At 42.0% G+C, this 11,612-nt stretch overlaps 1 protein-coding gene across 1 annotated transcript in view; it reads left to right on the forward strand.

Moving 5' to 3' along the window:
• Positions 1-8,298, forward strand: part of PDCD7 (programmed cell death 7) — a 9,037-nt gene extending 739 nt beyond the window's left edge. Inside the window, exons 2-6 of the mRNA XM_026648469.2 lie at positions 8-356; positions 2,921-3,059; positions 4,158-4,394; positions 5,021-5,108; positions 6,259-8,298. Coding sequence (XP_026504254.1) covers positions 8-356; positions 2,921-3,059; positions 4,158-4,394; positions 5,021-5,108; positions 6,259-6,376 — 931 coding nt within the window. The 3' untranslated portion in view covers positions 6,377-8,298. The remainder of the gene's footprint in view (positions 1-7; positions 357-2,920; positions 3,060-4,157; positions 4,395-5,020; positions 5,109-6,258) is intronic.
• The last annotated feature ends 3,314 nt before the right edge of the window (positions 8,299-11,612 follow it).

Below are 11,612 nucleotides of genomic sequence, written 5' to 3' on the forward strand. Positions count from 1 at the left end.
GCCTCAGCCAGGCCCGGCAGCTGGCGGCGGGGGCGCTGCGGCCGGTGGCCCAGCTCGCGGGCCTGTGCCGCGCCCTGCGGCAGCAGGAGGCCGCCGGGGGCGAGGCGGGCTGGGGCCAGGCCCGCGCCCTGCTGAGCGAGCTGCGGGACCAGCTGCGGCCCCTGCGGGAGCCCGGCTCCCTGGGCGAGCTGCGGCGCAAGGCGGAGAAGGCGAGGAAGCGGCGGCTGCGCCTCCGCAAGCGGAAGCAGGAGGCCGAGGCGGCCCGGGAGGAGGAGGCGGCCCGGGCGGCGGAAAGGGAGGCCAGGATCGACCGGTGGCGAGCCAAGTGCGTCCAGGAGGTGGAGGAGAAGAACCGGGTACTGCGCCCCGTCCCTTAGCGCTGGGGGGGCCCCGAGGGGCGAAGCTGGGGCACTGAACGGGCCACTTGCCCCCCCCCCCCCCCCCCCCGCCCCGCCCCCCCCCCCCCCGGGGGGGGCCGGGGGGGGAGAGCCATTGAACCAACCTGTAAACCTATAAACCAACCAATCACACAAACCCAAACAGCCTTGCCCCTTTGCCTGCCCCTTCCCTGAGGTCCCGCCCATTCTCTGAGACCCCACCCTCCCTCACTTTCACCGGGCAGGGGGTGGGGTGCAGGTTCTGGGAGGGAGTTTGGGTGCAGGAAGGGGCTGGGGTAGGGATTTGGGTTGCGGAAGGGGGTATGAGGTGCCGGCTCTGGAAGGGGGCTCAGGGCAAGGGGTTGGGGGTGTGGGACGGGGTGTGGGGTGCAGGCTCCGACGGGGTGGCACTTATTTTGGGCAGCTCCTGGTCGGCAGAGCAGCGGGGCTAAGGTAGGCTCCATGCGGGTGCAGCCCCGGGGCCGCCCCTGCAGCTCCGATTGGCTGCAGTTGCCGACCGGGGCAGTGCGTAGAGACCCTCTGCCCCCCACCCTCCCCATGCTGGCTGCTTCCAGGAACAGCACAGGGCCAGGGCAGGCAGGGAGCCCGCCTTAGTCCTGCTGTGCTGCCGGACTTTTATCAAACTAAACTCCTGGTTTGATTTCACTAGCCTCCGGGAGATAGAGCCCGATTCTGGGAGACTCCCGGCCAATCTGGGAGGGTTGGCAACCGTGGGAGGGTGCTGCTACACCCCCCGGGTTTGAAGTGGTTTCCAAAACTACTTCAAGCCAGGGAGTGCGGCAGCACCCCACTTCCAGCACCTATGAGGGTGCTGTGCTTTTGAGATGGTCCTGACCATTGGTAGTCCTTAGAGATCCACTGGGGGTGTTGACTCTGCTTCTCTGGCCAAATCCTGACATGGCTAATTGCATTCAGTCTACATAAAATTTTCCCTGCAGTTTCACCTGGACACAGTTCTTCTTTTCTAGTCCTAAATGTGTTGCCATGTGCCAAGTGGCTGCTGCGTTCCATCGTAGCTATATTAAATTGGAGAGTGCACTGATCCTTGGTGTATCCCTTAGCTACCTCATTGGCGTGTTTGTAAGGCTCGTATGCTTACATGCTTTGCCCCCCTCTAATGAAAGTTCCAAGAAGTGTGTGGAATTATTATAATTCTCATATATATATATATATTTTTTTTTTTGCAAGTCTTGTGAAATTTAGTAACATTCTTAAAGCTCCTCTTCCTGGTGTCAAGCGATTATGTGAAAATCCTTGCTTTCATTTTTTTTTTTTTAAGTAATTTCTAGCCCTTGTGCTTGCAGAGGAAAGCTTGAGAATGTGACACGAGTATCCTCTAGAAGATGCTCAGGCCATGTCTGCACTACAGCAGCACAGCTATGGCGCTTCCTACAGCAATGGAAAGGGTTTTTCCATCGTTGTAGTTAATCACCTCTCCGAGTGGCAGTAGCTAGGTTGGCAGAAGAATTCTCTCATTGACCAAGCCATGGTTACACTAGGGGTTAACCTAACTAGCACGCAGGGATGTGAATTTTTCACACCCCTGAGCGATGTAGCTGGGTAAGGCTAAATTTTAAGTATATATCAGGCTTCAGAAACCAGAAGGCAAAGAAGAAGAACCTAGAGTGAATTATTTTTTAATGTCATGATTTTTTGAACACTTGGGGTTGGCAATACTGTTGTTGACCCACTGAAAGCTCGATTAATTTCCATAGCATAATTCTCACCATAAGCACTTTGGAGAAGTTTACCTTTTTTTAGCTCTCCATTTTAGATTTTTTTAAAGCAAAAGATTTATCCTGCATTAGGGGCCTGGAGAGGGGTGGCATAAGAGCCACAATGTCAGCTCTATGCCACCAAGGAGTTACTTAGGATACCAGATCCACTCACTATACAGTTGTTTTGTGTTACTAGAATGGTACAAAGTATGCAGTGCAAGTTCCAAGATCTGACCCTACACGTTTAACCTAGTGCTCTTTACTTACAAACTAGTACATCACCCTGGGTGCCAAATCCCGACCACCCGACGCTTTTGAACGGACCAGGAAATCTTATTTACTTATTGTTATCTTTATTGTTGTTATTTTTATATTATTTTCTTTGGGATCTGGAGTTTGTTCACCAAGACATTTGGATCTTGACAAAAAATAATTGATTACCCCATAGTACATCCTACCATAGGACCTGGATCTCAGTTTTGTTTAATATACATACATCATCTATCATTTTGATGTTCTGTGGACAGAATTTATTAAGGCTTATGTATTCACCAGCCTCTGATACCACTGCCTTGGTGTTGCTCTGCTACTCTCCAATTCTTTAGGCTTCTTTGCCGTGTTTTATTTCCTTCCATTAAAAATAACACAGTAGGCAGGACTGACTGACAGACTGACTTCATTTCCATCATTGGAATATTGGTTTGGATTTCACTTATTCCTCTGTTTATCCTATTTGAATTTTCTTTTTAATTTTTGCCCATATAGGTTATTTCATGTTTTCTCTGTACATTCTTCTGTTCACAGGAACGTGAACTTAAAGCCGCAGCAGACAGTGTCTTATCTGAAGTAAGGAAAAAACAGGCAGACACAAAGAGAATGGTGGACATCCTGCGTGCTTTAGAAAAGCTTCGAAAACTGAGAAAAGAGGCAGCAGGAAGAAAAGGTAAATTTTTGGCACTTTGTGATCTATGCAGAAATACAAGAAATAAAACATTTTTAGACAAATATTATGTAGGAATTCAAATATGGCTAGCAAATGTTTTAATTTGGCAAAACTCCATAATATTGAGAATTTTCCATCCTTGCATTAGGTAGCCCTTTCATGATTACCCCTATTTCATTGTTATGTATTAAACCAGGGGGCGTATTAAACTTGGGACGCCGTTTGTGTAGGGAAAGCCCCTGGTGGGCCGGGCTGGTTTGTTTACCCGCCGCGTCCGCAGGTCCGGCTGATCGCGGCTCCCACTGGCCGTGGTTCGCTGTTCCAGGCCAATGGGAGCTGCAGGAAGCGGCGTGGGTGGTGGTGTCTGCGGGAGGAGACAGTGCACAGAGCCGCCTGGACAGGAGTGGCTACACCTCCGCCTAGGAGCAGCAGGGACACGTTGCCACTTCCAGGGAGCCACCTGAGGTGAGCGCCACCCGGATCTGGCACCCCAAAATCCCTCCCGCACCCTAACCCCCTGCCCCGAGCCCCCTCCCGCACCCAAACTCCCTCCCTCTTAGTTAACCAGAATTTTTGACTTACCAGCACCCCCCATTCTTCCAACATGCCAGATAATAAACCTTTCACTGTAATAATAATAATAATAATTAATAATGAATAATTCATATTAGGTGGTATTATTAACAATCATAAGTTATATTTATTTAAGCAGTATGTGCTGAGTGTACCCAATAACCAGGCTATCAGGAACATTTTGTACATAAATAATAAACTTCAAGCATAGAGTACCTGGCTAGTGAGGATTTGGAGGATACTGTCTGAGCAAAAGTTATTCTTTACTAGTTACCTTAAATTCCATTCTTATAGGATAGTATCTCCGAAAGATTGTTGTATAGCATGTAGAATACTACAGTTACGCACTTTTCTTTCCAAACTCCTTCTTGACCCACGTCATTTTATTGGAGGATAGTCATGAGGAAAATGGGTGACTCCAATATAAGTTCATTGGAGATTCTGCAAACTCCACTCTCAGTATGAAACTGAAATTAATACCATTTCTGTGATTGAAAATTATAACTTAATTCATTATCTCTGTAGGTGTTTGTCCTCCACCCTCAGCAGATGAAGACTTTGAACATCACATAGAGAGGCTGAGGGCACTGATCAGAAAACGCACTGAACTGTATGAAGCTGAAGAGAGAGCATTAAGAGTTATGTTAGAAGGAGAACAGGAAGAAGAGAGGAAAAGAGAAATGGAAAAGAAACAGAAGAAAGAAAGGGAAAAGCTTCTACAGCAAAAACGTGACATTGATTCCAAGTTATTCGGGGATCCAGGTAAATTTCTGCATATTTTAGTTCAGTATTGGGGAGTTTTTTTAAAAACAAGTAAGGTTAAAATGCAAATACAACTTTGCTTGGAAAAGCTGATATGTGCTAAAGTTATACTATGAAGAGCAGGAGACAAGATACACAAGTTCGTTCATGCTCTTTCATTATCCTATTTAGAGAGTGTGATAAGAATTGGAAAATTACTTTATGTAGGAGGCAGTGTAGTCACAGTATCACAAACTATGATTTCACCAAACCTTACAAGCCAAGCAGGATTAGGCTGAATTTGGTATTTAAATTTAAGACGTCCCACAACATGTTGATGCGTTAGTATTGGTGATTCAGCGGGTGTCATTATCCTTTTAGTACGACCCCAATAGCAGTGTGTTCCCAGGGAGGGAGTTTGCTAGTTGAAGTATTGTCTTTTGTATGAATGTAGAAAGTCCTAACCACTTGTAGTCACCAGAAATCCCATCATACTTTTTGTAACACGAATCTATTAATTGGCAAATAACTTTAAACAATAATCATGGAGTGACAAGTGAGATATGGCATCTTTAGGGATCCTAACACTTTTTGATATTGGAGGTCATATCTTGTTGAATGGTTTTCTCATGTATGTCTTTTAACAGATGAGTTTCCCCTCAATCATCTACTGCAGCCCTTTAGACAATATTATTTACAAGCTGAGCATTCTGTTCCAGCCCTCATCCAGATAAGGTAAGAGCAAACATCTTTAGTTTATTAGTGGTAGTGAAGTTGTAGTCTGTCACATAGAGATTTGTGAAGATAAAATTACAGCATCTGTTGTTTCATTGACCTCCAGAATATCAAGTTTATACCATGAATTCTCATCAGATCTCTTGGATTATAAAATTGGCAGCTCTATTTGCCTAGCTCAGCTTTCAGCTAATATAAATGTATTCCCATCCAAAACATTTCATTAACATAAAGTTATAGTGGCTGAAATATATTTCCTCACAATAACCTGAACGTTAAAAAGCAAGCAAATAATAAATTAAGGCAACTTTCACACCCAACACAATATGAATCTCAAAGCATTAGCCCACTACAGTCATAACATATAATCACACCAATGCACTCGTGGTCTCTAAAAAACTCGTTTCCAAGTCAACAATATTACTGCCCTCTGCACACAAAAAACCCGTTGTGAATCTTCCTGGAACACTTGATCTGCTTTTACATGGGAGTATGCTTACCGTCTCATAGAAAGTTTTAAAATTAAGTTTTACAAACTTTACGTTTTATAAAGTTCATAGACTAGCAATATCAGAGCTGCCATCAAACCAGTCTAGAAATGAAGGGGCCGTGTCCTCCTTCTGATCCTAAACTACTGTATAATGATCTACAATGGATACAAAATGGTACAACCTTTAAAATGAAGGCAGCATATTTACTAGGGTAAAGTGCATGATTTAAAAAAAAATTATATTTATGTCATTTTTAAAATCTAATTCAGGAACATTATGCTTTTGGCTCTTTAAATATGCTGTAGACTTCAGCGTAAAGTGTAGTGAATCTCCATATATAATTGCTAGAAACTTGCATGCTCACTCATGCTCATTTCATGGTTTAAAAACAACAGGAGTACTTGTGGCACCTTAGAGACTAACAAATTTATTAGAGCATAAGCTTTCGTGGGCTACAACCCACTTCTTCTTCGGTTTAAAAATGTATCTTCAAGTTTCTGCTTTGAAGAATGTAATTCAGTAGTACTTTTTTTTATATTAAACAATATAAAAACTCATTATAATATGTATGTGAATGTATTTTATTAAGGTGTGTGAGATAGCTTATCACTGAAGTTGGAACAGAACAAATGCCTATCTAAATCTTTTTTCTATTAAAGGCATGAATGGGATCAGTACCTGGTACCAGCTGATCATCCTGAAGGAAGCTGCATCCCTCCAGGATGGGTCCTTCCAACTCTCCCTACCAGTGACACCTGGGCCACTGCTGTTAGATAATTTAATAAGTCAGTCTGAAGTGGTAGGTCCCAAGGGAAAAAAAGAAATATACTGTAAATATGTGCATGTGTGTATATATATTTTTTTCCTTGAAATTTACACCACCACTTCATTTTTTAATTGTAAAGCATGTGGCAAGATACTGGAGTTGGAATTTCCTGTAGAAAAGCGATAAAGGAAAAATGTTTTAAACCTCCTGGATCAACAGATAAATATCCAATTGTAAAAGATGGTGTGAGCCATGTGTGTTACTAATGTTGTGGTGCTGTAGAGTTACAGTTCTGTTATGGGCCTTTGTTTCACAAGTCTTTGGATTTGAGGAAATTTGTTTACAATTTGAGTGCATTGTAAGTGGGCTGATATCTTTGCAGAGCATGTGCGTGCAATCAAAATGCTCACAAAATGGACATCAGATTCAGCTGTTTCCCTAGCATGTAAGCTTTCAGTTCAGCAGTCCTCTCTTTCTTCCCTCTTAACTCTTCTGATTGTAGAGATACTGAATGACTATCGCCAGAAGAGATGAATTTCCATAGAAAACTAGTGTTGAAACAAATTCCTATTCCAAAAGTAGTATCAAAGTCAGTGAATCTCGATCTAACATTTGACCCTGAAGTTCAAGATCTCTTTTTAAAACAAAAAACAAACAAACAAACAAAAACCAGCCAACACCACATAATTATAAAAGTATAGACATTTCTAAGAGTCACTGTGGTCAACTTGAGTTCTAATCTTGACCACTGGCTTGTTTTGTGGCCTTTGGCAGTCAATAAACTCTTTTTGTCTATTTAAGCAAACTGCAAAATAATAATTTCCTACCTCACAAGGGTTAATGTTGTATAGTGAGTTTAAAATGCTAAATATTACTTATATTGATATGCTGTTTAGCCATTATGCATCAAACATAGCTCACAAATTTAAGATTTTTTCTAAATAAAAAGTGCAAGCTCCACAGATGGCCTCTCTTTCTTTCAGGCAGATTAGGAGCCAGCTTTTGGGCATTATACATGCAGTAATAATCCATGCAGCTTTAAAAATCTAGCACTTTGATTGTCTCCTGTTCAAAATCACAGTTATTTTTCCTTAGTGAAGGGCTTAAAGGCTTGTTTTCAGTTTTGTTATAAGAATGAAAAGGTTTTTCCCCTCGGGATAGTCATGTATTGCACTGTGTCCAAGAGACACTTTGCTTATAAAACCTGAAATTTTGTATGTGCTAAATCTCCTATAGACTAGACGTTAGAGCCTAATATTCATGTAATACCTGTTCCATTTACATTGTATTTTGTTGTGGTGCTAACAGAAGTATCTTGGCAATCCATAATTGTACCATCAGCAATGCATGTGGTTTTTTTTTTTGGTAAAATACAGTAAAAGTAATAAAGAAATTATATAAATTCAACTATCTGGTCAAGACTTCATACAGTGGAGTCAGTGGGAATTTTAATTTAAGAAAATGAACCACAAACACTATTGAAGTTCTTATTAATAAACACCATAAAGAGAATTCATAAATTATGCCACACCATCTTTAAATCATTGTGTAATTCCTAGGTGTTGCAACACATTGAGGATTATATTTTCATCTAAATGCATTCACAACTCCCATTAAATCTAAAGTGAGTGGAGAATTTCCTCCATTGTACGGAAAACTGTTAATGGTTGGAGGAGTTTGCAATATCTAGGCACGGAGGAGTGAGCTAAGAGTGGCCATCAGTATTTATTCTGAATATCCTTGCTTTTATGGGTTTGTGACACTTTACATTAATTCTTTGGTATATTTATACTAATGTTTCTGTAACTATCTTTTAATTACAGTATTGAAATATTGACTCAGTCTTGAATGTAAAAGGACTAAAAGAGTGTAAATCTAATGTTCTCAGTTTGATGTTTCTGCTGTTTTCCATATTAAAATGTTTTTGATTTAATTTTATGAACAGGAATCAAGGTTATGAAGACATCAAAACTAAAAAAAAAAAATTTAAATCACTAGTAATCGAGACCTTTTTTCTCATATTTAGTAATATATCAAGCATAACTACCTGTCTCTTTCCATACTTTGTTAGTAGAAATTAGCAGTTACAAGTTGAGCTAAACCCTTAAAATGCAAACCGGGGTTTAGATTATTTAAATGCTTGATGGAAGTAGCAGTTTTTGGCATTTTGATCTAAAGAGTGCTAAAATTGGAATAATATCTCCCAAATTGTTATGCTCAAAAAGGTAGACTAGCCATGTGACTATATAGCTTGATAAATAAGCCTACTAGAAAAAAAATAATGTAATACAAGCTGAAGTCTAATTTATTGTAATTGTTCTTGCTAGCTACTTGCTTTCTTTGTAAGTAGATACCATTTGTAAAATATAATTTGATCAAAAATACAACTCTCATTTTGTAAGTGCATTTTATACTTAAAAAAAATAAAAAATAATGGAAACTGTCAATAATATCTGTTCTCTGAGGGCAAAATTTTCCATGGTCCAGAGGACCAGCACAAGCCTTTGCATCACTTAATCTCCATAGTATGAGGAGGGCTGCTGGCAAAGTAGCCATACAGGGACACCTCCACAGCTCTTTTTCCCTAAGCACCACAGAAGATTCTGCAGCTGTTTTGTGTACAGGCCAATATATAGGACAGTGATGGGGCATGCAATGAGATCCGTGTTTATGCTGGTTCTAGTTCTATCGAGCAGATCTATGCAAGTGATTTGGAGTTGCAGGGTTGCAGCCTATGGGCTGGAATAGCATCTTGGCCCCAACACAAGGGAGTGGATTTAATCTTTCCAACTCACTCATACATCTGCTCCGACTCCGTGTGATGAAATTCATTTCACCCTAAAACTGCATCAGGAAATCAGCATATGCTTGACTAAAATATAGTGGCATATTCAACACCATTTATGTTGTGGCTGTACAAGTAAATGTAAATGTTCATAATTTTCAGCTGAAACTTGTGCCCAGAGCTGAGGTCTGTCAGTATGGGCACACTGAGAATTTCTTACTTGAAAGGGTTAAAATGAGCGTGACATTCTTTTTGCCAGAGAAAATGCAGCAATTGTTGCTTCCATGTGTATTACCTGTAAACACCATATGATATAGGTGGTCATAAAGTAATTAAAGGGAATGCCAGGGTTTCTGGTTTACAAAAAGGAAAAAAAAATCTGCTCTTCTTAGCTTTGCGTTATACAGGAAATCTTTACTCTAGAATTTTATTTGCTTTTTTTTCATGGACCACTTGAAAATTGCTGAGGGTCTCGGCAGACCACTTTAATGATCTTTCCAAATGTTGTTTGTACCATTAGCTAACTATTGTAAAGTGCTTTGGATAAAAGCACTATATAAAAAAAAATTGTTTTTTTTGTTCTACAAATAAAAGCACACAACTCGTATTTTAATATCAGTAGTCTTACCTTTCTAGTGCGATGGATGTGCCCTCTCTCCTCCATCGCAGCAGCCCCTGAGCTGGGGCTGGGAAGGAGGGGGGGTCTCTCTCCCACCACAGAGCTGAGGCTGGGAAGAAGGGCCATCCCCAGCAGCTGCAGCTCTGGAGCTGGGGAAAGTCGCCTCTTTCTCTGACCGCTGCAGCCCTGCACATCCCAAATTCCCCCCCACCCCCTCTTCTTACCCCACTGCCCCCTTCTACCTACCCCCTATTCCCCCCAAGGCCACCACCTCACCTTACATGTGCGTCTTCTCCAGAGTCCATGCGCCTAATTAGTGGAGCCACGCCTGCACGGCCCCACTAATTAGGTGGGTGGCCCTTCATTCTCTTGTGTACGGCCGCCCAGGCTCATACCTTAGAGGGAACTATCCGTGGACCACTTGAATGGAGTTCGCAGACCACTGGTGGTCCGCGGACCACACTTTGAGAACCTCTGCTTTAAAACAAAACTTCAGTTCTATAAAAACAGTGGCATCAGTGCCCTCAATTTATAAAACTTAACAAGTGACCAGAGGATGTCCAGCATAAGTGGTTAGGCTCCTTATTGTGTCAGAGGATATGGTGATGCAGGCTAACTGATTAGGCAGCATTATAATCTAAAACTGTAGAAACGTGACTCAGACACCTGACTTTGTGTGTGCAAGCATTTAAAGAACTGAGCAGTGGATAAGCAGCCAGTGTATGTAAAACATCGCAAGTTTCTCTACTTCCTGGGAAAAGCTGCATGATTTCTTTTTAAGGTACGCATAACTTTATACTTCTCTCTTGTTTATGAACAAATAAAATTTAAAATGCCAGTTGATGTACTGTAAAGCAAAGTATACTCCTGTTATGTAGTTTTAATATAGTTCATATAGTAAATATGCAGCATTGTCCACTATTACTTTTCCTTTTACAATATTTTGATTTTGAAATGAAAAACACGTGTTTTGATGTTTAAGCCACCAACTGAAGAGGAACTCTTAAAATATTGTGCAGCTTAGTAACTATTGTATGCAAGTTTGTAGTTTGATTCTAAAATAATCTGTCTTCAAATAAACACTAATCTGATTAAACCTATGAACTGAGCTGAGTCCAGACAGGCATTTTCCTGCTATCTTGTAAGGATAGAAAAATATTGTGGCTCAAAAGAAGGTTGATATAAATTTCCATGGCTACTTTGGGTCCAATTCCATGTCTGGTCGCAATACAATTTCAGTTGTGTATGGCAGTAAGACATTCTGTCTACTCCTGTACTAAGTGTCCTCTTTTTTTAATGGACTTGATGTGTATTAATTAATCTGTCAGCCTGGATCCACTGACTAAGAGTGATGTGAAGATGTCACTGGATGAGTGAGTTCAGAATCCTTGTTACAAGTGTGTTTTGGTGTAAACTAGTATTTACTGGTAACTCTGCTTTTATTTTTTTAGGCAGGAAGGCTTCCCTGTGATCTTAAAAGTGGAAGCCTCAGTTATATATTTTTATAGCATATCATAATGGTCCGTTTGGCATTATAATCCAAGCTATGGATCTCTGAAAATATTTGTAGTGCTGATCGACCATTATCTAGTGCAGGGGTCGGCAACGTTCGGCACGCGGCTCACCAGGGAAAGCACCCTGGCGGGCCGGGCCAGTTTATTTACCTGCTGACGCGGCAGGTTCGGCTGGCTGCGGCTCGCCGTCCCGGGCCAATGGGGGCGGCGAGAAGTGGCGCGGGCCGAGGGATGTACTGGCTGCGGCTTCCCGCCGCCCCCATTGGCCCGGGACAGTGAACCGCGGCCAGTGGGGCCGCGATCAGCCGAACCTGCCACGTCAGCAGGTA

This window comes from Terrapene carolina, unplaced genomic scaffold, assembly GCF_002925995.2.
Source record: "Terrapene carolina triunguis isolate 2854851 unplaced genomic scaffold, T_m_triunguis-2.0 Scaffold67, whole genome shotgun sequence".
NCBI lineage: Eukaryota > Metazoa > Chordata > Testudines > Emydidae > Terrapene > Terrapene triunguis.